Source organism: Rhinolophus ferrumequinum, chromosome 17 (genome assembly GCF_004115265.2).
Source record: "Rhinolophus ferrumequinum isolate MPI-CBG mRhiFer1 chromosome 17, mRhiFer1_v1.p, whole genome shotgun sequence".
Classification (NCBI taxonomy): domain Eukaryota; kingdom Metazoa; phylum Chordata; class Mammalia; order Chiroptera; family Rhinolophidae; genus Rhinolophus; species Rhinolophus ferrumequinum.
The window spans coordinates 18,295,013-18,321,125 of NC_046300.1; the positions used below are offsets into that span (position 1 = coordinate 18,295,013).

The window sequence follows — 26,113 nt, forward strand, 5'->3', positions numbered from 1 at the left end:
GGCGGGGCCGGCCCCGGGTGTGCGGGCGGCCCGCGGCGGGGAGGGCGGGGCGCACGCGTCCTCTGCCAGCGCGGGAGGCGCCCGTCCAGCTGTGGCTGGACAGACCCTGGGAGGGGCTGGCCCCACGCTTTCTCGAAAGGTAGCGCCCTCGGAGATGCGCGGAAGTTGGACCGGAGGGAGGCGGAAAACGGACGCCGCGGGCTGCTGGGTCTGAGCCTCCTGGGATGATGTGTGGGCGCGGATGTGTGCAAAGAGCGTCTTTATTGAACTATAACTTACATACACTAAAATGTCCAAACCTTCCGTGTTCAGCTCCGTTAACTTTTCTGTATCTACACCTGTGTAACCACCACCCAGATCAACAAATAGAACGTGCCAATGCCCCCAAAAGTTCCCTTGTGTTTCTTCTCAGCCTACCTTCCCTCACCGCACACTTTTGCCCCCCAAGCCTCAGGTAACCGTGATATTCTGCTTTTTTCACTATAGCTGAGTTTTGCTTGTCCTTGGACTTGACATACTTGAAATAGTACAGAATAATCTAATTTGTGTCTGGCTTCTTTCACCCAACATATTGCATTTGCAACTCATCTTGTTGTACCCAGTAAAACTGTGATGAGTATTCTGGTAAGATTTTTTTGGTGGACATAAACTCCCATTTCTTTGGGGTAAATACCTATGAATGAACTTGCTGGGTCACAAGGTGAGCATATGTTTACTTCTATTAGAAGCTGTCAAAGTTATTCAAGTGACATAGTATACTCCACTCCTTCTGGGTTATTTTTTAAATGAAGACAGGCCCAAACAGGGCTACCACAATGAGAGACATTATCAGTATTCCTTTCAAGCAGAGTGTCCCTGTGGCCAAACTTGTAACTTCATTTGGAGATAACATTTAAAAAAAAAAAATCTCTGTGAGATTATTGGATGCCAGTGCTATCCTGTCATCAGAAGACGGTCATTACTGCAGCAGTCTTGATCATTCTAGAATGTGGAGATACTCATGCAATCTCTGTTTGGACAAGTCTCTCAGGCAATTCTCGTGAACACTCAAATTTGAGAACCAATTATTGCTGAAGTTGAGACATTACACTATTTTCTCTATTTTTGTGTATATTTATTAATTTTCATGACCCCCTCCGCAAATTGCCTCCAATATCTGACTTCTCCTTAGACAGCAGTCACAGGGCTTGGTGCCTCCATTTCTTTCTGTGTAAAACAACAATCATTGCACCTACAAGCTGCTGTGACAGTGCGATAAGACGGCAGGAGTTCTGTACCCTTTCCAACTCTGTGCCCCCAGGCATGAATTGGCATTGCAGATCATTTTTCATGTAGATATACATTTTCACTGTACTTGTCCCAGGCTTCAAAACCCACAGTGCACATGACAGGGAGTCTGTTGAAGTGAAGGCTTCAGGGGAGCCGAAAAAACCAAGCACTGGATAATTTCTCCTCCTCCGAGGGGAGACTTCATCCAGTTCTCCAGTAATCTTCTAAATCAGTGATTTTCAACGTATGCTCCCCAGACCAGAAGCACCCAGAACTCATAGGAAATACAAATTCTTGGGCCCCACCCAGACCTGCTGAATCAGAAACTCTGGGGGTGAGGCTCAGCAATCTGCGTTTTGACAAGCTGTTCCCCCACCTCCCACAGGATTCAGATGCATGCTGGAGTTTCAGAACCACTGTCATTTCCTGAGCCCCCTAGAATTGAGACTTTGCTGGGTTCTCTGACTGCTATGGGTCATTGTGCCATCAGTGCAGATAGGAAATCATCACTAGTGGTGGCCACTCTGTGCTAATGATTTTATCATGATCATGCAAGAGCTTAAGCAAGATGCTTGGGAATACAAGGGCCACGTGCTGGCCTGGTGTTCAAGAAAAGGCTCTACCAATTATACCTGATGCCAGCTACACTGAGATGTCTACACTGGTGTGATGCTTTCTTGGTGTGAACGGCTGCCCCTTAGGGGAACAAGAGCTTGGGCAAAGGACTCCATAGCCCCCTTTAAATATTTCATACTTTAAGATGGAACAAACCAGATGGGTGGTCTCTGAGTAGCTGGTGAGAATTCAAGAATTTCCAAGTTCTTCTCTGTTCATCTACCCTGAAGGAGTACAGGTTCCAAGGCTTCAATTAGAATGTCACTGTCTGACCACAACTCATTTACACTAATGTGATTATGATGCTATATCTGGTCAGATCTAATAAAAAAAATAATGAGAGTTGACTCCGTTTAGTGACAACTGTGGTTGTCACTTGGTTGCGAGTGACAGAATCTAAACTCAAGCAAAAATAATTCACTGGCTTATATAACCGTGGTATGCAGATGTGAAACCTATTTCAGACATGGTTGGATCCAGGTGCTCATATCAGGCAGGCAGGACCTCTGTCTCTTGTCTTTACACTCCTCTGTGTTTGCTTTACTGTCAGGCAGGCCCTCTCATGACTTACGGCATCATAGGCTTGTATATTACCCCAGTTAGTAACCTCACCTCTTTATCAAGGCACCTTTTTCCTAATGGTTCGAGCACAATATTAATCTGCTTAAGATGCTGTAACAAAATACCACCAACTGGGTGGTTTAAACAACAGAATTTATTTTTTCATAGTTCTGGAGGCTAGAAGTCCAAGATAAGGTGCCATCAGGGTTGGTTTCTGGTGAAGCCTCTCTTCCTGGTTTGTAGACAGCCACCTTCTCACTGTGTTCTCACATGGTCCATCCTCTGTGAGTGGAGAGAGGTATCTGGTGTCCCTTACAAGGACACAAGTCCTATTGGATTAGGGCCCCACCCTTATGATCTCATTTAACCTTGTCTCCCTAAAAGCTCTATCTCCAAATATCATCCCATCAGGGGTTAGGGTTTCAATATGAATTTGGGGGAGGTATATAATTCAGTCTATGACAGACCCTCTCATTGGTCCAGATAGGGGTCATCTTTCAACCAATCACTGTACTCAGAGGGGTGGAACACTTTTATTGGACAGGCCAAATTCCACCTGCGTATAGAGCTGGGTGGGTAGTTCTCTAGAACCACAGGAACTGAGTCAGGGAGGGGTGATTCCGCAAAGGAAAACCAGGGTGCAGGCAATAGTATGTGTCCCCCGCAAATTCATATGTTGAGGTCCTAACCTCCAATGTGATGTATTTGGAGATCAGGCCATTGGGAGGTAATTAGGGTTAGACAAGGTCACGAGGGTGGGGCCCTCATAATGGCATTAGTGTCCTTACAGGAGACACCAAATATCTGTCTGCCTGTCTCCCTCTTTCTGCCATGTCAGGATACAGCAAGAAGGCGGTTATCTTCCATCCAGGAAGAAGCTTCTCACTAGACACTTATTTGGCTGGCACCTTGACCGTGATTCAGATGAAGGCTTCCCAAACTTTAGGAGGATGAAAACATAAATTTCTATCATTGATGATACCTAGGGTATGATATTTTGTTTGCTATGGCAGCCCAACCTAAGACAGAAAGGCAAAAGCATCAGGTCTCCATGACACTCTTCCAGTACCTGTCTTTTAAATCCTTTTCCAGTGAATTTTTTAAAGTTTATTAAGCTCCGAGAACCAGCCATACTCCCACACTCTTCTGAGGAATACCAGCCAGGTGTCCCCATCTCATGATCACATCCAATTGGACCAGTATGGCCTGTGAGCCAGGAGCATCCGTTGGTTAGTGGCGTTTGGAGTGACCTGAGAGCTTTGCCCAACAGGGGCCCATCAGATCCTCTCTCTTGAGGAATTTGACAGGGAGGCACTGGGAAGGGTTAGCAGTTGGCACGTAGAGGCCACAGAAGGCAAAGGACACCTGGAGAGAAGGCAGAAACCGTGAGGCTGGATGGGCCAGGAGAGGAACTGAAGGGTGGGCAGAAGTGTGACTGAGACCCCCCACATGGAGAGCAGGGTGTGCTCACTGCTGGGGGCCAACAAGGAACCTGGTTCTTGGTGCCACACGAGACCCTGAAACCTTAGTCTCTGCTGCTTTGCTGTGTGGCTGTGGGGCAGGGTTCTGGAACCAAACTGCCTGGGTTTGGCAACTGGTTTTATCACCTGCTTGACATGTGTCCTTGGGCAAGTTACCAGCCCTCTCTGAGCTTCCATTTCCTCATCTGTAAAGAGGAGCAACAATAGAACTGACCCTTAGGGCAATTGTGAGACAAGAATGGGATGTTTGTGCCTCTGAGTGTTTGGCACATGGTCATGTTACCTTTTACAAAGGCATTGTTCCTTATGCTTAGGTATTCGAAAGAGAAGTCTTCACCACCTGGAGGCTGAGGGACCCCCCAGTGTAGCTGTTTCCATAACCATAACATCAGAGACCATCTCTAAAGGTGAAATAAAAGACTTTGGATGTGTAACAGAATTTCAGGCAATCTGAGTAACTAAAAGAGCTTCACCCTCTGCTGGATTGTCATTTAGCAGACTGATAATGTCTGATGTTTGCTCCAATATGATTGGCAAAGAGAGAAGATCCCGTGTTGACCAATGAGGGCATGGTGACATTTGATGGATCAGGCAGTGAGGCCTGGCCTTAGACAGTTTTCTCTCATTTTCTGATTATTTCCTGTGTTTGCCAGGTCTCCTCAAATAGACTAGGCTCCCTGTAGACAATGTGCTTTGTGAATGCTCTCAGTGGTTGTAGCTTGCTGATGACTTGCTTACCTTTCGGGCTGTACGTCTAGAAGGGGTGGGGCAAAGGGAGGGCACCCTAATTTCTTAAGCAGTCGGAGAGCAGTCGGAGAGGAGTCTGCATAAAGGTCCTGGTTTTGTTTGCTTGACCTTTTGAATAAGGAGATGGGACTCTGGCTTCCAGACTGCCCACTGAGGTTGTCTGGACCTCAGTATTCCTATCTGTGAAATGGACTAATACCACTAATCTTTGAAGTTCACACAGAAATATGTTCGAAAATGTTAAGAAATGTGATAAAGCAACATACAAGTGTAAGGAATGTTATTTTTGTGCTAATGTTTTCTACCAGAATCAGTTTTCCTTCTCTGACGTTATGGGGGGGAGGGAAAAGGAGGGGAGCAGAGGAGAGGGCAAGAGGGAGCAGGACAGGAGGCTCTCTTTCTTCCTTTATCCATGAAATCTGTCATAAATGCGATAAATGATGGCCAAAGATGACTACACTTCCCTTCAAAAGGAGACAAAGCAATGGGTATAGTTCGCTAAATGGTTTTCATGCAATGCTCTGGCCACTTGTCCACCTTTCTAAGGGGACTTGAGGATACGAAATTTTCCACTAAGCGGGAGGATCTCGGGTTTCTTCACCTGCTGAAACCACGGCCTTCTCTGGTCTTTTATTTTAAAATATTTGTTATTTCCTGATTACGAATCTATTTCCTGTTCATTGTAGGAAAGTAGGGGAAGTTCAGAAAAACAAAGAAAACAAAAATCACCCCATGATTCCCATCACGCTATAATTAGGCTTGCTCGGCCTTTTGGAAACTCCAAGTTATACGATAAATATTTCCTATTGAAAATTCCTCAGTGTTTAGTGGCAACATTGATTTGTGTGTGTGTGTGTGTATACAACTTATGTTTCTCCATTATATATTTTTAGGAAGATAGCATTTGAACAACCGATCATCAATTTAATCACCAATCTTGCAACCATGGTTCAGCCCAGCTTGAGAAGGGGGTTCAAAATAGAAAGTTAAATCATTAATGATGGTGCCAACCCATTCTGATTCTGAATAAACTTGGGAGGGGGTGGGTTGCAATGCATTAATTTCTGAAGGCTCGTTCAATGGATTTAATTAATTTAAGCTTTCTCCTACTGTGAGGGTTTTAGGCTGATCCAGTCTTCTTTTTCCTATTATACATAAGACCAGGATTAACATCTTTGTACATGAATCTTAGACTCTTGAGAGAGGCATCCCCAAGGCCAAGGTAATGCATATTTTTAAGGCTCTTCATCTATACTGCCAAATAGGTTTCTGGAAATGTTGTACCCACTTTATCGCCACGCTCTATACAGTTTTCACTCCGTTCCTTTCCTCACAGGACAGAGGTTTCCAGTCACCTAGGCAGAGGAACTAGAGACCTGGAGTGAGAAGACCTCCATGTCAGCCCACGCTATTCTCATGTCTCACTGTGTAACCTTGGGCACAGTTGTCCTCATTAGATAAATGGCGCTGTGAACACCTGTTTCATCGAAGGCAAAGATGTTTTGAGGATCAACTGACATCATGTGTGAAAGCAACTTGTTAAGAATAAAATTGTAGGTTGAATGATAGGAAATTGCCATTTTTGTAGGTCCAAGAATCAAGTACTGGCAATTTCATACAGTTCAGCCCAACACTGTATCATTAAATGGTTGGAGTTGTTAAGGGCCACTGCTCATTGACATGCTCCAGGAACCAATCAGCTCGCTCTGTGTTTTCCCAGGCACCTAGCCCACTGACCACCTAGTAACTGTCATGGATTAAGCACTTTTCTGACAATCTATTTTCAAGCACCATCAGTGGATCCACAGATGCAGCTTTTCACCTGCCGGTCCCCCCTCCAGGGCCCTCATTCACCCAGATCTGCCCTCCCACATCTCCTCCGCAGACTTGCATTGTGACAGCACTGCTTTCATTGCCAAGCTCAGGCTTGCCCTCTATAGGTTTACCTCAGCTTCTTTGTCTTCTAACTTGCTAATCCTTCAAGGTCTTCTGGGAGTCTCCATTAACATCCCAGTGTCTTCCCCATGGCAACATGTGTATTAAACACATACTATGTTCCCGTGCTGTGCTGAGCTGCAGAGGGAAGGCAGAGATGAAAACCCACCATTTCAATTCTCCGTAAGATCACAAACCAGATGGAAGACCGATGGAAATAAATGATCTGACAGCGCAGCAGACGGGACAAGGGCTGCAGTGATTCTTTAAAAACATCCCACCTGTTTTCTTTTAAAATCAACTTTATCAAGGTGTAATTTACATAAAATAAAATATACCAACTTTAAGTCAACAGTTTGTGAATTTTGACGAATGTATACACACAGGCAACCCCTACCACAATCAAGATGTAGGGTATTTCTATCCAATCCCTTCTGCCTCTAACCTCAGGAAACCACTGATCAGCTTCCTGTCAATTTACTCATACAATTGTTTTACCTTTTCTTGAATTTCATATAAATAGAATCCATATATTTTTTTGTCTGGTTTGTTTCATTCAGTATAATATTTTGGTGATTCATCCACATTATTGCATGTATCCATAGTTCACTCCTTTTTATTTTCAGTATTCCATTGTACAAATACACCTCGATTTGTTTATTAACCATTTGATAGTCATTTGTGTTGTTTCCAGTTTTGGTCAATTATGAACACGGCTGCTATGCCTATTCTTGTATAAGTCTTTTTGTGGACATATTTCTCTTGGGTAAATATCTAGGAATGGAATGACTAGGTCATATTATAAATCTATGTTTAACTTTATTAAATATGAATTTATGTAAATTGTAACATTTGATAGTCCCACCAGCAGTGAATGAGAATTCCAGATGCTCCAAAACCTGGTCAACACGTGGTATTGCAGTCTTTTCAATTTTAGCCATTCCAGAGGTAGAGGGTGTGACCTAGCATCTCATTGGAGTTTTAATTTGAAAAAGGAAAAAAAAAACCACAAGTACTACCTTTGATTTATTTCTAAGCCCTTTTTCCTGTTAGGAGTTTAGGTCTAATCCGCAGTCTTATAGGATCAGTGTTCTTTGGCACTTACGGAATGGTCACCCTACTTCCAGAGAGGGAAACCACTTCTCAAGAGTGACTATTTGTCTTTGAGACATAACAAGATGGAGTTCTCACTCTAAGTTAAAACAGTGGAGGCCAGATTTTCATGTTTCCTCCTTTATACTCAGCTTTCCTATGACAACGACGAAAGTTCAGGTCATGAAAACTGCTTTGAGAACCCATCCTTCCCACTGTTTCTCTTCCTAGGCTCTTCCCATGCTATCACCATCCTTAACCAATAGCCTGGGGAAGGCCTGAGTCACTCTCTCAAGTGGACTCTCAAGGTTTCCTTTTTCTACCCTTCTATTGCTAAGGAGCCCTGGTGCTAAGGTTGACTGACATCTGCCTAGGGCCGTATGGTGACTTACTATGAGAAAGTGAATCAGAACCAAGATTTTATGCCTTTGCGGGAAAGCCATTTGCCAGGAAGCCCTGTGTATTGCTTAGGATGCATACTGTTGCAAGGAACAGAAATTAGTTTAAGCAAAGTGGGTATAATTGCTCCTGTCATTGTAAAGTCCAGAGGTGGCCAGCATTCAGGGCTGAAATGATTCAGGGTCTCAATGATGTAACCATCACGAACTTTCTTTTCATCTCGCTGCTTTTCCTTCCAGTCCCCTTCATCCCACGACTGGCTCCCTCTTGTGGTCACAATATATTTGCCAACAACTGCCTGCGTATTTCCTCAGAACTCCAGAGCAAGCCTCCGGTCACTTACCCATCCCTGAACCAATCAGTGTGGCGGGGGTGGCACTAACGTAGACAGAACCACATGCGCCATTCCTAGAGTCACAGTGGAGTTATTAGGTTAGTGCAAAAGCAATTGAGGTTTTCGCAATTTTTTTTTTCAAGACCTTTCAAACTTCAATTACTTTTGCACCAACCTAATAGCTTCCTCCAAGTAACTGGGGCGTAAGTGGCTGGTGTGGGTACTGAATAAAAAACGAGGGTAGTTGAATAACAAGAGGAGGGAGCAGAGATGTGGGGCAGGCAGGGACAAGGTCTGCTACATTCTGGATTTGGTTATTCTGAATATTCTAAAAAAGAAATCTGCCATTGACATGGAAGTTTTCTCAAAACATGCCTTCCTAACTCCTAACAATATGTACTCTAATCTTCCTTGCGGTCCTAAATCCTCAACACTGGACCAGTTATCTCACTTTCCTTCACAGCTGTTTGCTTATCGTTCACATTTGGCAGAACATTTACCAGACCTTGGATGTGACAAGTTAACGAATACTTCTGAGGTTGTCACCTTTCAGTATGTGTGCACACCTAGCCTTATATGCCTGGATTATTTTTTCTGTGAAAAACCGTATTTTCGACCAAAGTAATAATTGTCTCGGGGACAGAAACAAAGATTTTAAATGGATTTTCTACCCAGGACTGTATCTTCAGCGAGCATTTTTAATTGTGCTCTACACAGAGATATTTTATGTATTTAAAATCTTTAGTGTGCTAATACCCTTAAGGGATTTTCCTCTGAAGGGAATAATTTAAAAAAGTACAAAAATAATTGATATTGAACATTCTTGTCTCTAGCTTCCCTTGTACTTTTGAAATATTGGCCAAATATTTATCTTTTGGGGCTATGAGTTGGAAATAATGAGGGAGAGAGATGAATTGCCTGAAGCATTTCATTGATTTGCCACGAGTGGGTAAATACATCAGATTAAAAAACCTACCCAGTTCCATCACAGAAGAGTTTCAGCATAGCGTGTACTATCCCTGTAGTAATAGTTTTTAAACCTCAGAAACGTATTCTTGTTATGTTGGCCATGTTGCATGTGGCTTTGTTTTTGTTTTTTGCTTCTTTCTTAAGAGAAAAATGAACGAAACCCAGTTCAGAACTTCTAGCTTCATCTGAACAATAGAGACTCATTTTGTTGTCTAAAAACCCACGCTTAAAAATTATGTGAACAAAGTCTCCCAGTATTCAAAAGAGGAAATAATAATTTCCTTTCAGTTAAAAATAAATGCTGTTTTGGGGGGAACTCTCAGGGCAACACAAAGGGTCATGTTCCTGAAAAACCGCAAAGACAAGAGAGCAAGTGGCTGCTGCGTGGACAGACAAGTCACTGTTCTCTTGAAATAGGTACATTTGGTGCTATCAGTTCAAGAAAGACTTACGGTTGTAGTCTATTTGGAAGATATTTCAAAATGGTTTACGGAACTTTTCACCCCAGAAGTTACTTCTTATTAATGCAGCCCTGATTATAGAAATCACGCACGTGCACGCATACACACACACACACACACAGAGAGAGAGAGAGAGAGAGAGAGAGAGAGAGAGAGAGAGAGAGAGAGAGAGAGAGAGAAACAAAAGCAGGCTTCTTTCTTTATGACTGTTTCCAGACACAGATCTCTGCAGGTTACATTTTTCTGCCTTTTATGGAGCCTTGATTGCAGATATAAAGTGCTTAAACCTACGGAGTACATGGAAGATGAATATACCTCTGTGAGTATGAGAGGAGTGACAGACAGAGAGAGACAGAGCACAAAAACTGACTAGTTATGTCAGCTTTTCTTGCAAGATGAGCGAGGCAGAAGCTATCCCGGTGACGGCTGAGAATACAGCTGCCCTGATCATTTGCAGATCTGTGTTGCTAAAGCTCAACCTTCACGGCATGCTAAATGTTGGACACAGAGTGGCCTCCTGTGCACCAACACCCACCTACTCCCACACATCTGTACCCTACACCACCTCTCATGCTTGGATCCCCCCCCCCCCCGCACCATTACCTCTTTGGACCCACAACCCAAGAACATTCTTTACTGTTTCTTTCAAAGATCTGGGGTGGGTGTTTAAGTAGACACTGAAGAAATACCACCTCTCCTATATAGGGGTAAACAGAGCTTGGATAAGGAATTAGAATCAGATAACCAGGAAGACCCACACAAACAAAAAAAACAAAACAAAGAAACAACACTTAACCAGAAGAGCAGAGGCCATAGGTCATGTCCTCTGAGCGCCCGGCTGAAACTCTTCACTGTCATCAACTACACCAACGTTTCTGTGGTTTTTTTTGTTTTTCAAAGGAAGCTCGTGTTGAAAAATCACCCAAGATACACAGCCGCGGCAGCAAGAACCGTCCTGCCTAAAAACACTTCCTCTAAGCGCACATCTGCTTTGCTGAGTGAGGTTCTTCCCGCCGTTTGATTATATCGAATAACGATGTTACAAAATACTAGGGCTAGAGATTTGAGAATTTGGGTGGGGTATTTTCCACAAAATATGGTACACATGTCACTGGTCAGCGAGATGATTTTAAGGAACATGCAAGCATTTATCCTTTTAATGGTTACGCACTGATGTTAGTCTGTATTCAAAACAAACGCCACCAGCACATCAGTCCCTGGAGGTAAAAGCACCATTTAGGGTGGGCCCATTACCAAGCTCCAGGGCCCGTGTCTCATTAGATGCCCTCTGGGCCGAGTGGTTAGCATGTGAGAAGCATGAACAGAGACTTGGGGAGACGCGTCTCTCCTACCGCCCTGGCCCGGTGGCCGTGGACGGGTTTCTTCTGGGAATATTGGACCTGGGCAGCCCTGTGAGAATGAAGACTTCCTACAGCATCCAGCCTTGGCCTTCAGCCGCAGGTCTCCTTTCTCAAATCAGAGTCTACATTACCCAGCATTTGGAAACATTTAATCAAAAAAAAGAAAAGTGGCCTTTTAAACGTTAGATTTACAAACTTGACATTCTTAATATTAGCAATTTATCTATTTATACATTATCTCAGAAAATAAAGTCTATGAAGACATCAACCAGATCTTTAAGAGCTCATTATAAGCTATAGCACTTTGCAAATAAGTCTCCAGTTTAATTGTAACAAACCAGTGGGTGCAAAAATTTAACTAAGTATATAAAAACATTAGTTAAATACAATTCTCTGGAAATATACATTATACCAACAGCTGTTTTTACAGTGAAATTCTTCCTTTTGTTCCCTTCTTAATTCTCAAAATGGCAAATCACTGGACGGTCCTGGATCTCCAAGCTATGAAACTGAAATATGTGTTTCCAGCGTAGCAGATGGTGACCAGGAAGGCAAAGAACTGCAGAAAACAAAGCATAATAGAAAGAGCGTTTAGGGCACCTTCTAATTAGCAAAAGGTATCATTTCGCCTCCATTGAGTCATGCACTCACAGCGTCCCGTGACTCCAGGCTTTCTCATCTAAAACTGCTTTACTGGTTCAGTTACCTTCCTCCTGAAATGATTTCTGGCTATGCTGTTTTTTGGAATATATCTGGAAAACCTGTAGTTTTGCTCAAATAATCCCAGGGTGCTCGCTTCAGGGTGAATATCTGATGGTGTGCATCTGAGAAAAGCACATGTATTTCTAATTTAGTACAGTAGTCGTCCCTCCTTAACTGCAGGGGATACATTCCAAGGTCCCCAGGGGATGCCTGAACCCGTGGATAGTACGAACCCTATATATAACCCGTGGATAGTATGAACCCTATATATATACATATATATATACATGTATATATATAGGGTTCGTAATATATATATATACTATGATTTTTCCTACACATACATACCTATGATAAAGTTTAATTTATAAATTAGACACAGAAAAAGCTTAACAATAATAATAATAAAATAGAACAATTGTAACAATATATGGTAATGAAAGTTCTGTGAATTTTGAATGCAGGCCCCCTCTGTCTGATGAGCTATCTGATAACCAAGAAGTGTACTGAGTGACTAATGGGTAGGAGCCTGTACAGCGTGGAGACGCGGGACAACGGGGTCATAGAGTCCTGGGCAGGACGGAGTGGGACGGTGCAAGATTTCATCACGATACTCAGAGGGGTGTGCCATTGCAAACTTATGAATTGTTTATTTCTGGAATTTTCCATTTAATATTTTTGGACATGGGTTGACCGCAGGTAACTGCAACTGCAGAAAGCAAAACCATGGGTAATGGGGGAACTACTGTATAGGCGATTTTAGACCAGGGCTGACCCTCAGATGGCCACAGGATCGGTTACAGAGATGAGATGAGTGGGCAGCAGGAAGTGGTGAGCCCATCTGGGGTGTGTGGTGTGAACGGTACGTGGGAGAATGTAGGCCCCTCTTATGGGGCAACCACCACCCAGTTCCAGCTATTCGTGCTATGTGTTAACTTGAACCCAGTGCTGCCAACGCTTGTGACTTTTAATCTCGTGTGCACCCATGCACGCTACCTTTACATAGAGATTTTTGAAATATAAGTAAAGAATATAACAAAAACCCATTTTCATCAGTCAGCTTTAACATTATCATTTTGACATTCCTGTCTAACTGTCCCCCCCCACACACACACTTCTTTTGCAGATGGAACACTGTAATGCCAATATCAGAGAAACTTTTAAAATGCTTTTTTTTAATTAAAAAAACAATACATGCTTATGGTTTAAAAATGCAAACACTACAGCAGCAAATAAATTAAAAAGTAGAATCCTCTCATTCCACACTCATCCTTCAATCACAGTCCTGGAAGGAACCTCTGTTGGTGTATATATTTTCTAAGCATTCTCAATGCATAAACAAACATTTCTACTTAAAAAAGCAAAACCAAAGAGAATCATAGTGTGCTCATTTTCTGCAACGCTCTCCCCACTCATACTGTGGGAGGTAATTATTCTTAGAATGCCTCAAATATTTTCCTCTCTCAAATACTGATTTGGTTCCAGCCATCTGGCTTTCACTCAAGCAGAGTCCTTCAGCCTCTGCACTTCAGGTCATCAGGAGGCCTCTCCACTTATGATGCTTTCAAACCAATAAGCTAATTGCCGACGTGTCACTACTACTGGTGATGCTATTTCCTGCAGAGACTCTGTCCTCCTCCTGATCCCCCGAGGGCCTCAGGGAGGGAGGAGATCATGGGTGTGTGTGTGTGTTTGTGTGTAAGGCTCACTCACCGATGAGGCAGCCCAGCTGTTGAAGTTGTGGCCATCCCTCTCCGGGGAGACAGAAGATGCATCCACAATAGCGGCCGAGAGGTATAAGACAAAGGCACTGCCATTAAAGCACAGACCCTGGGGGAGACAGAGAGGTGGCATGTTCAGGGAGCGTAGGAAGCTCTGGGCCCCTCCAAACTTCAGAAGTAGCCAGAACTGCACCCCCGGTATGGTAAGGAGCCCATCTGGACACTTGGAAGACAGGGGACGAGGGCTGTGAGAAGGCAGCTCATCAGTGTCTTGGGGAGGGGAAGGTTTTACACCAGCTCATACTCAGACACCCAGACATCTCTCTTTCTCTCCCCAAGTCACCCAGGCTGCACACTGCCCCTTCGTCCCCTTCTCTCCCTCATTTTGCTCTCAATCCTTGTTTCGTCCAGATTTCAGCCATGGTGACATATTGGCTAAGGACGGAAGACTGCAGAAGGGGCCACCAGTGAGATCTGCCTGCCTTAGCCCATGCAGCAGACGCAGCCCTTTAGCAGCCGACCCTGAAGTAGAACTGAGAGAGCTTCTCCCAAAGCTGCCCAGCCGATTTTCCCTCGCTTTAGGCAGGGAGGGGCCTTTAAGTGAGCTCCCCAAACCCCTGCAAGTTCTTAAAAATCAAAGGATCTTATATGTATTAATAGAGCCCTTTGGGAACTAATCTCACCCTTGGCTTCACCTTCTTTTTTCCTATTCTTAGAGAAAGGAGATATGTAAATTCAAGTAGGTATCTGCTTTTCAGTATTATTCAAACTCTAGGAAACCATACGTGATGTGCAAAGCTTAGTCCTAGCTGAACAAGGGTGAGGGGTGGGGTGGGGCAGAATCAATGCTTCATACAGGTAGGGAGAACGGTGACTCTCAAAGAGCAGCCCCTATGGTGCGACATCTATCCCTCAGGAATTCAGAGACACAGGCATAGGTAGGGAGAAGGGGAGGAGGCAGTATCTTTTTCTTCTGAGGGGAAGAAAGGCACATAGAATTTTCCGGGTTCAGGCTCCAGCATTCTGAGATGGCTTGTGTATCCCTGTTACCACCTCTACACTTTACTCATATTGTTCCTGAGTTATGGCAATTCACTTTTAAGAGAAGGGTCAGTCCCAGGGTTCAGACCACACATGATGCTCATTTGCCATTAGAAACGTGTCCCCAGAAAGCCTTGGTTTTTCTGGATGACTCAGTATGCTTGTTGCTTGAGGGGGTTTTTGTTTGTTTTTGTTTTTGGGTCCAGAAACACATTGGTGCATATTTAAAAAATTTTTGTTTGTTTGTTTTTTATTGCACATTACCTCCAGAGTTCGGCACATTTGCTATTTGCCAAGTAAAGGACTCCTCACCTTTTTTTTTTTTTTTTTAAAAATGCAGGAACAGTTTAATGGAGTTATACCTCTGAGGAGTGGAAGACTTTAGTTTTCATTTTGCATCCTTTTACAGGTGGGGGTTAAATTTATTTTTCTTTAGTAAACTAGCCATGTATTTTACTTTTGAAACATTAAAATGCTTAAAAAAAACACACCAAAAACTCATGCATGTTCATGGCAGCTAAACAAAATCCAGTTCAAACAGAACACTCTGGAGTACAAAGTCAGTATGTCCTTTTCCATCTCAACCCCGTCTTCTGGGCCACAGGCAAACACTCACTTTTACACAAGTGGAGCCATATAGTTATGAGTGGGGTTTTTCTCCACTTAGAAAGATACTAAGGGCATCTCATGTCAGTGCAAACAGACTGACCTTGCTTTTGTCATGGCAGTAACACCTCACAGTCTAACTTTCCCCTAGTGACAGGCATTTTGATGTTCTTAGTGTTTCCAGGATTATAAATACTACTGTAATGAACATCTTTGAACATGTGTTTTGGGGCACCAGGTATGTTCAGTTTCCCTTACAAGGGATCAAGATGAATGAGAGGACGTTCAAAGAGAGCCCAACCTGGGCAGAATGCCCTGGCACAAGTCCTGGGTCTTGCCCAAATAGCTATGCGGGTGAAGGGGCCAGAGAGGAAATGGGGAGAAGACTTGCTGAATATGTGATTTGTGAACTCCCTGAATAGTGGCCCTGTCCCTTATTAAGTGTGGCCCGATCCATGTTTCTAAGGAAACGAGAAATTCCTGTTTCCCCTGGAAAGTAGAGGGGCAAAGGGTGGTAGAGAGATAAGTAGGAGGTAGAGGCATTCTCTCCCCATATACCACCCCACTGGGGCCCTGAGGGTTTATGTCATCCAGTCGGTTGAAGGTCTGACCAGAACAAAAAGGCAGACGCTCCTGGCACCCAGAAGAAACGGCTCTTGCCTGACTGCTTTGAGCTGGGACATCAATCTTTTTTCCTGCTTTTGAACTGGAAAGGAAATATTGGGTCTTCTTGGGTCTTGAGCCTTCCAGCTTTTGGACTAGAATTTACTTATATGATCAGCTCTCCTGGTTTTTAGGCCTTTGGACTCAGACTGGAGCTACACACCATTTGCTCTCCTGGGTCTCCAGCTTGCTGGCTGTGGATCTTGGGACTTGTCAGCTTCCAGAGTCACATGACCCAATTCCTTATAAGAAATCTCTTTACATATGTCCTATTGCTTTTTCTTCTCTAGCAAACCTTGACTAATACAGAATGTGGTACCAAGAGTGGGGTGGACATACTTTGGAACCAGGAGTGCAGTGCTGCTGTGATCAATACCGAAAACGATGGAATGGCTTTGGGATCAGATAAAGAGTAGAGGTATATGACACAAAGATGGACATTAATGGCAATTCTGGTGAGGGTTCAGACGGAAATGAGGACTTTGTTATTGGAAATTGGAGAAAAGGTGATCCTTGTTATACACCAGCAAAGAGCTTGGTCAAGCTGTGTTCTAGTGTTCTGTGGAAGGTAGAACTTGCAAGCTGTGACACTGGGTATTTAGCAGAGGAGATTTGAAAGCAAAGTGTTGAAAAGCGGCTTGGTTCCCTCCTCCTGACTGCTTATCGTAAAATGCAGAATTGACCAGAGGAGGACTAAATTCCATCCTACCTCGTGGGCAATGGACAAGAAGAATGCCCCTGGCTTTCTTACCACCGTTGTCCAGGGGACCTGGGGAATCCTGGTGTAGGTCATTGTTATGTAGACGATGAGGAAGAAGACGGTGAGCACCCAGTAAAATACAGCTACAAACATGACCCAGCCAAAGGCAGGCACCCGGAAGTACTCAGTTCCAGCAATAAGCGTCCATACCAGCAGTCCCAGAACCTGTAAAATGAGATAGGGAGTGGAAAAGGGAGGAGAAAGGAGAAAGGAAAGAAAAAGAAGAAAGTGAGGACAGAAAAAAAAAAATCATTGAGAGTGTCAATCACAACTTTCATCCATATATACACATATACATAACTTATAAATAAAATAGGGGCTGCAAACACATTCCTACACACACCAGGAAGGTAAAATAAATGAACATAGTAGGCTGGGCAGAGACCAGGGCTAACAAGAAAAGCTATGTCTAGTTTTAAGTGGCAGTCTCTACTCAGCTCCAGTCCACTGGGGGCTGGTTTTGCTTTTTTTCCAGAACACAGAAACTCAAGCTTCCACAATGATAATCTTGATTTTCTAAATATTAGCACTACCCAGAGTTTTAAAATATCACGAGAGGCAAAACAAGACACATCTGTGGCTAGAATTTGCTCATAGGCTGATACTTGTCAAGGGAACAAGGCTGCAGGGCCACTCAAGGTGGCCCCTGGACTGATCTGCTCTCAGGGGATGAACCTCTGAGGACTCCCTACCTGCTTCGGCTGCCCTCGTCACCGCTGGCCGATACACCTGTGGCCTGAGACAGCTTTCAGAAAGGAGGATGAGCAAGGGCCTAGTCCTACGGCACTCAGCATTTCAACACCTCGGAAGCTGCACATTTATTCAGCAACAGTCATCAACTGTCACTGCTGACGAGCAAGACCAAAGCCAAAGCCAAATCAATGTCACTGCTGACTAAAGGAAGACTTCATCAAGGGAAAAGAAACTGATATAAACCATAGGTATGATTAGTCCTGAAGAAAGGAAAGCCAGAGCAAGGTATGCACCTCACATTCCAGACCTTTCAAGGGCAAGGTGGACTTTATTCCTAAGCCAGAAAAAGTTAGCATCTAAACCATATCCCCAGGAGACAGTAGCCGGTGTCTGGGACAGGCTCTGGCTGCCAGTTCCAGCTTGCTGTGTGAATCAAGGCAAATTATTTCTTTTCTGTTTTAGCTTTCTTCACAGTATATGGAACAAAATACTACAGTAGTTTACATCACAAAGCTAGGAAGGTAGCTCTCACTCATTTGTTTAGCAACTGAGAGTACCTAAAATATGCCAGGCTTCCTGCTACCCAGGCCCTGAGAACAGAGAGGAGCACAAATTGAACAGACTCTGCTTGTACACAACTTAAAATCTGGAGGGGGGGGGACATATTTGAATAAATTCAATAATGAAAAAAATGCTATAAAGGAAAATAAAGGATATGATCAGGATCTATAACAGGGAGCTATAACCTTGGTGGCAAGCATGGGAAGTGTCAGGGAAAGCCACGCTGAAGCATAACCCGAAGATGGAATAAGAGCTAGCGAGACCGGCGGGAAGACGACATTCGAGAAAAAGGCCTGGAGGGAGGAAGGGCTTTCTGCCTTTTAGAACCCATAAGAAGGTGTAGTAAGTTAGGACATGAATGCAAAATGTTAGAGAGGTTGGGGAGGGTCAGAATGTGGGCCCAGGACGCCGCAGGATTCTGTACTTTATCCTAAGGGCGGTGGGAAGGTTTTGAGCAAGACGATGATAAGGTCGGGTGAGTTTTCGTAAGACCACACTGGCTTCACGACAAGCATGGACATGTGGAGAAATGGACACGTGGAGGGGACAGGTTCAGAGACTGTGGGGATCATACAAGAGGGAGAAGATGATACAGAGTTGCGTCTCTGTATCCACAGTTCTGCCTCTGGGGATTCAACTAACCACAGAGCAAAAACATTTGAAAAGAAAACGTTACATTGTTGCTGATGTATGTACTAAGTAGTTAGGCCCTTGATGGTTGCGTCTGTATTGAACACCTACAGACTGCTTTTCCTTGTCATTATTCCCTAAGCAATACAGTATAACTATTTACATATCATTTACATTGTATTAGATATTATAAGTAATATAGAGATGATTTAAAGTATATAAGAGGATGTGCATAAGTTATATACAAATACTATGCCATTTTATATAAGGGACTTGAGCACCCACAGATTTGGGTACCTGCGGAGGGTCCTGGTAGAATCTCCCCCAGATACTAGGGGACGACTGTATTCAAGACCAATATAGTAGCAGTGAAAATTGGGGAAGTGAGTGAATTCAAGACAGATTGCAGAAACAGACAACACTTTAATAGATTAAACTGGATAAAGTAGAATGACTCCCAGATCTCTAGAAATATTTAGAAAGTGGATTAGTAGGTCATTTCCTCAATGGGAACAATGAAAAGGGAAAGGGTTTAAGGGGCTGATCTGAACAATAGTTCATGAGCTCAGTTTTCAACCCACCCAGTCTGAGGTAGCCAGAACCTCCAGAGAGGGATTAGAAGTGGATGCCGCAGGAAGAAGCGTTCAAGCTCCTCCTTAAGAAGATCTTCACCCTTACTAGGGTGATCATTAAGCCCTCAGACAGGTTTCCAAGAGACATTTTATTTTTTTATAAGATTTTATTGGGGAAGGGGAACAGGACTTTATTGGGGAACAGTGTGTACTTCCAGGACTTTTCCAAGTCAAGTTGAACTTTCAATTTTAGTTGTGGAGGGCGCAGCTCAGCTCCAGTTGCCATTGTTAGTTGCAGGGGGCAGCCTACCATCCCTTGTGGGAGTCGAACCGGCAACCTTGTGGTTGAGAGCCCGCGCTGCAATCAACTGAGCCACCTGACCACCTGGGAGCTGAGCGGCAGCTCATTGACTTCATTCTCGTTGCGGAGGGCGCTGCTCGCTGGCCCATGTGGGAATCGAACCGGCAGCTCCATTGCCCAGAGCTCACGTTCTAACCCACTGAGCCACCCGTCTGCCCCTCCAAGGGACATTTTTAAACTGCTCACTGGGAGAAGCCCACCTCTCTGTCACAGTTTGGATGCCTGTGCTGGAGAGCAGGGAGCAGACTCTAAATGTTGCTGTTTCCCTTCTTTAGACTTGAAAGTTGACATTCTTGTATCTGCTCACGTACATGAATTCCAAAGAAATGCTTCATGGAGATGTGTTTTTGTGCTTACATCTGCGGCAACAGAGTTTATTGAATGTGAAGATACACAAAATGGACAGAATTCCAGAAAGTGCCAAGCCTCACACGCGTGGGGTTTTGGGGCCCGAATTCACTGTAACTGACAGGTAATCTCTATAGTATGTATATTTAACCTTCCATTGGATCCGTAAAACATAATCTGACATGGTAGGGTCTGAAACAACATCACAGGCTTCTTGATTGAACCTGAAAGGGTCATCATGGCCCTTTGTCAATGATCCCCACAGGAAACATAACCACTCACGAAGAGGCACTGCAAATGGGGTGAGGGTGACTCTCCAGGGGTGTGCAATGGTTTAAGAGTTCCCAGCACAAGCTCGTGTCCAGCAAAATAGGCTCAGCTAAAAGCTCTCGGCTCCAAATGTGGAAATGTTTTTCATTATTAAGGCAAGTGGGGTCCACTGTATAGAGATACTTTGTCTAAGCATCTGATGTGCCAGCAGTGGCCCATCTATCACACACCGGGACAACACTGTTAACTGAGCCATCTCTCAAAGAGCAGGAACACACGACCCACGACCTCACCAGCAAACACAGTAAAAAAAAAAACACACAAAAAAAAAACAGCCCCTGTCAAGAAAAGAAATATTCTTCCCAAGTGAATTTCCTAGGTAACTGAAATATATCTAGAAACAAACCCTTTGTCTCTCACTGTTATCGATACTGATGAAAATCACTTTACAAAAATGTTATTCATCTCCTGGGGTGTGTGTGTGTGTGTGTGTGTGTGTGTGTGTGTGTGTGTGTGTAAGACAAACTCTACATCTTTATTTGCTCAGACTACAAAAATACTGTTTATTTTTTTACTGATAAGCATTTTCTTACACTAAAACCTTTTTTGAATGGGAAGGCTTAGACTTAAAAAAAATTAGAAAAAGATAGATGCAGAAGTGTATCATGCATATATAAAGTAAGCAAAGAAATGACAGCCCCCATCCTCCAGTTGTAAGTTCTCGAGAGAAACCAGTATAAAAATTTTGTATCTACCCTTCTTAACTTCTTTTTCTTGCATTGATAACCATCACTCGCACATCCTTTTCTTTCTCTTTTAAAAATATGGATCCGTCTGCCCATAGCTTGCTTCTTTTAGTCAGTAACACCATGGAGAACTTCTGTCCACACTATCTAAGGATCTGTGCCAATTTTAACAGTTGTCCAGTTTTCCATGATTCATGTTACTGGTTCCCTATTGAGAGAAATTTCAGTTGTCTCATTTATGTTGGTACAAAAATGCCCAGGGAACATTCTTATAATATATATCTCTGCATACCTGAAATTCAGGATACATTTGTAGAAGTGAAATTTCCAGGATATTTTAAGCTTTAGAAATTCTGCCCAATTACTCATCAAAAACCTTGTACTAATATTTCTTCTCATCAGTGTAATCGTACTCTTTGCTTCTACCCTCACTAAATTCCCATGTTTTAAATGATTAAAAACCCGACTTAAAAAAAGAGATTTCATGTCTTGCCTTTCACTGCTTTATTGAAATACAGCATGGGAAAAAAGTGCACAAACCCTAGCAGCTCGATGAATTTTCCCACATGGAACAAACCTGTGTAACCAGCAGCCACTGCTAAAAATAAAAACAGGACGTGAGCAGCACCGGGAAGCTCTATCCCTTCTTCTGGCTACTCTTTCCCTCTTCCAAGGGTAACAGCTCCCCTGAGTTCTCTCACCCTAGATTAGTGTTGCGTGATTCTGAACTTCCTATAAATGGAACCTATCGTATGTACTCTTCTGTTTGGTTTCTCTCACTCAATTCTGTGAGATTCATCCATGACACTGAACGTCGTTCATTCATGCTCCTAGCGACACAGCAATGGTTCTCACACAGGAGTGAGCATCAGAACCACCTGAAGGGCTTGTAAAAACCACTGATGGATGGACCTCAGCCCCTGAGTTGGTGATTCAGAGGGTCTGAGAGTGTGCAATTCTCACGAGTTCCCAGGTGATGCTGCTCCTGCTGGTCCAGGGGCCACTCTTTGAGAACTAGTTGCCAGTTAAGTATTCTCCTTGTTTTAGTCTGCACTTGCCTTCAGTGGGGAGGATGGTAGAGCATCTTTTCAGATGCTTATTAGCCACTTCTAGGTTTTTCCTTATGTACTGATGTTTAAAAAAATCACTTTCTTAGTGATTTGTAGAAATCTTTCCCTAAGAGGAATGGTAACAACTATATATATGGCAATATTTTCCCCATCCAACTTGGCTTTTTAACTTCAGAGAGTCTTTCATTCTATGGAAGTTTAAATTTTTTACATAGTTAATGGACTGCTCTTAATGGCTTAAGCCTTCTCCTATTCTAGTCTGCTTACAAAGGTCTTCCTCACCACAAGATTAGAAAAATATTCTCCTACTTTTTTTTTTTTTTATAGTCTTGTACGTATGTTTAGATCTTCAATCCAACCTGAAAACTGAGTTCTACAGGTGGGATGACAAAAGGCTAATTTTATTTTATTTTTTCTAGAACACGGTCAATTGATCCATTATCACTTACTGGTGACTTCTCAGATACTGGGTCAGTTCCTGGAATCTTTATTCTATTCCACTTGTCTGTGGCGACTGCTGTGCCAGTGCCAACTGCTATAGCTTCAGCACGTATTTCAGGCTTCTGGGTAAAGATGTCAAACTGAACACATGGATCTAATTTTGTTCCTTCCCAAAAGCCTTCGAAAAGTATCACGAGAATGGGGGTGAATAGGAAAGGAGACAGAAGTGATTCATTTTTTTGGAAGTTTGGAATACAAATGGATGAGGGATCACCAACTCAGCCACCGTGAGAAAGCTGAATTCTAACTAAGCTGGTTGACAGGGAAAGTGAAGAAGCAAACCAAGCTTGCTGCAAAGTCTGAAAAGACCCAGGTACTTCTGGGGATTGGAGTGAAGTGGGGTGGCGGGGAGTCTAAAATCAGGAGGATTTGTTGAAAGCTATGTCCTTACCTTCTGCTGACTCCCCCACCTCTGTCACTAGTAAGAAAGTGTATTCTCTAGATCAGGATTCTTCAGCCCCAGCCCCGCTGACATTTGGGCCAATAACTCTTTGCTGTCCTGTGCACTGTACGATGCTTAGCAATAACCCTGGCCTCTGCCTACCAGACGCCAGCAGCAAGCCTCCCCATCTCCCTCTTAATGACCATCAAAAATGTCTCCAGAAATTGCCAAGTGTCTCCTGGGAGGCAAAATCACCTCCAACTCTAAAGAAGGTAAAACAAAACAGAAGGTCTCAGATTGAGGGACACAGACGCAGATTTGCGTATCACACTAAACATGAGAGGCTTCAATGACTATTCAATATGAAGACTTCCCCCCCTTCCAATCCTTAACTTTTCCCCTCTGCTGGGTTCTTAGAATACTGGCAGCCAGGCCTCCACTAGCACAAGAGAAAAGAAGTACAGATACTCAGCTGGGGGATTCAAAGTTGATATTAAAAACTCAATAGAACACTTGAAACCTATGTAACTTTACTAACCATTGTCACCCCCATAAACTTTAATTTAAAAAAAAAAACACATCTCAATGGAAGTGTTACATGCTAAAATTGAGAAAACCTTCTAGAAAAGACAGCAAAAAGACAAAAAGATGAAAAAACAGGGGCGATAAGGTAAGAAAGTTAGAGGACAGACTCAGGAAGTCACACACCTGATGAATAAGTTTCAGGAACAGAGACTGGTGTTTCTCTCTCTCCCCACAAACACACAACATATACACCAAGGAAAAAGGAAGAAGGAAGAAGGCAGCTGTCTGCAATCCAAGGAAAAAAGGCCTCTCCGCACACCAATCCTTCCAGTGTCCAGAACGGGGAGAAATAAATTCTTGTTGTTTAAATCACCCAGTCTAGAGTACCTTGTTATGGCAGCCCAAGCTAAGACAGATGGTAACAGGAAGTGACTAGTCAGCATGTAAAATTGAATCAGAAGATGGCAGTGCACACGTTATTTAGAACTACGAATACTCAAATAAGTAAAGCCAGAGTTGTCTCAAGTGGCTGTCTCTGGGGACGGAGACCTCTGGAGCACGGAGGTATGGGGGTGAGAACTGCTGTTTGCTATAAGCTTGTTCGTTCTACTTTTGGCCCCACTACTGATCTCAATTGATATTCTAGAATTTTCTGGCTAAGAGAGAACTGCAATAATGGTTGTTGTGCTGTTTTCCAATATTTATACCATTTGTTTCTCTTCTTATATAATATTATTGCATGAACTAGAATCTCCACAACCATCGTCCAGAACACAAGTGACAGGGGACATCCTTATTTTATTCTCCTTTATTGTTCACTTGGATGTTTTACATTTGTATGATGTCTGTTAGGGAGAGTTGATGAATACCCTTTATCAAGCTAAAGATCCCTATTTGTTAGTGAACTACCAGGTTGCTTCTCCAATCTCTTTCCTGAACAATAGGGTTATGAGCTCAGTCAAGTGCCTTTTCTGTATTTCCTGTTTACAATTAAGTACAGTAACATAACTCAACATAACTACACCTTTTGATGACCCAGGATTATTACAAACGTCAAATATTTCAATTACTGCCTTGTGCTATAGAACGACATTGCTTGTCCCTCCTCTGAATGGTAGCAGGTATCTGAGTTTTTCTATAAAGAAACTTTTGTAAATCAACAATCATCAATGGTCACCTCTTGAAGCTCTCAGCGCACTGCTTCCAACAGCCCTCCTGTCTCCTTTGCGTGGACTCACCTACGATCATCTTCTCTATTCTAGCATCCTACAGACTAAGGAAACAGATGTCTTAGATTTTTTAAAACCCCATTGAAAGACACAATCAGTTTGTCTGTGAAGACTCTCCTGTGAAGTCAGCTCTGTGAAGTCGTCTGCAGCCTGTGAGCTCTGTGACAGCTATTCTGCTGCTCAGGAATTACCCGATGGTGGAGTGAAAGGGTCTCATTTATCCAAACATCTACTGAGCGTTTATGAGCCGGGGGTTGAGGGGCACGGTTGGCGGGCCAGGAAATGCTACATGGCTATAGCGCAGAGGCTGGCTGAGTTATTTCTGACTTGAATCTTGACTAGCATGAGAACCATGGCTGCATCCATACTGTAGCCTTGCAAACAGACAGGTGACTTCTTGCGATTAGCAAGTCTACCCTAGGAGCACCGTACCAGCTGTTGCCAGCTGGCTTTGCCCAGAGCAGCTGCGCTGTTCCAGATGTGAACTCAGCACACCTCTGAAATACCTCCCTGGGCTTTAAATCATGTACCATATTGATTCCTTGCAATGAAGTGGCACTGGAAATCAGCTACTGTAGATTTACTCTTATGTGCCCTGCAACGAGGGAACCAAACAATATTAGTCTAAGAGCCTGGCTGCTCTTCTCCTGACATGTTCAATACAACACACACGGGGTTAACATTCATTCATTCGTTGACTGATTGCTTCATTCAAAAACCTCAATGGTGGTGCAATAATGGGGAGGAAACAGACATGGTCTCTACCCCTGGAGAAGGTATATCAAGGGATATTCCATTATAAACTGTTTAAGTCCTATGAAAGGAAACTAGGCTGATACAAGAATGTAGAGCACAAGGACCCAACCAAGTCTCGATGGTCACAGGAAGTTTTGAGGCTTAACTAGGTGACTGGCAGGTAGCCAGGCAAAATTTGCGTGGTGAAGGGAATACGAAGACTCTGAGACAAACATCCCATCTGGTGACCTGAGTCTTTCATGGTTAAATGGTTAAATGGTATAATGCAAAGCCTACCTGGCCTGCTAGAAAGATTCAGGCTTTGAATTCTTACTAGCTGTGTGACTTTAACTTTAATTTATTTAACCAGTATTTATTGAGCACCTATTATGTGCCCATGCCCCAGATAACAATAATAACAATATCTATTACAGAGTAAATAACGTTTCACATTCCTTATCCCATGTAACTCCATAGCTGCCCTCTGAAATGACTTTGATCATGACCATTTTATAGGGAAACTGAGGCACAGTGTGTTCAATAACAGTCCAAGCTTTTAACTATTGTGCTACCCTGTATCATGTCATGCCTCAAAACAGTTCACTTTTCTGTTCCTCAGTTTCTTCAGTTCAGGGATTTGTATTTCCTAAAATCCACAGGAGGAGACAAAATGCTCTATAAATGACAATTTCTACTGTAATCAGTAATGGCAGAAAGAGAGCGGTTTGGCAGACCACAAACCTGCCCTGAAGGAACAGCCCCGTGCAAAGCTG

At 43.3% G+C, this 26,113-nt stretch overlaps 1 protein-coding gene across 2 annotated transcripts in view; it reads right to left on the reverse strand.

The window, feature by feature from the left end:
- Window positions 1-6,925: 6,925 nt before the first annotated feature.
- CMTM8 (CKLF like MARVEL transmembrane domain containing 8) overlaps window positions 6,926-26,113 on the reverse strand; it is a 77,879-nt gene continuing 58,691 nt past the window's right edge. For both annotated transcript variants that reach the window (XM_033132728.1, XM_033132730.1), the window contains 3 exons: window positions 16,709-16,882; window positions 13,640-13,756; window positions 6,926-11,783 (listed from right to left, as the gene is read on the reverse strand). In XM_033132728.1, the coding sequence (XP_032988619.1) occupies window positions 11,700-11,783; window positions 13,640-13,756; window positions 16,709-16,882 (375 nt within the window). In that variant the 3' untranslated portion in view covers window positions 6,926-11,699. The remainder of the gene's footprint in view (window positions 11,784-13,639; window positions 13,757-16,708; window positions 16,883-26,113) is intronic.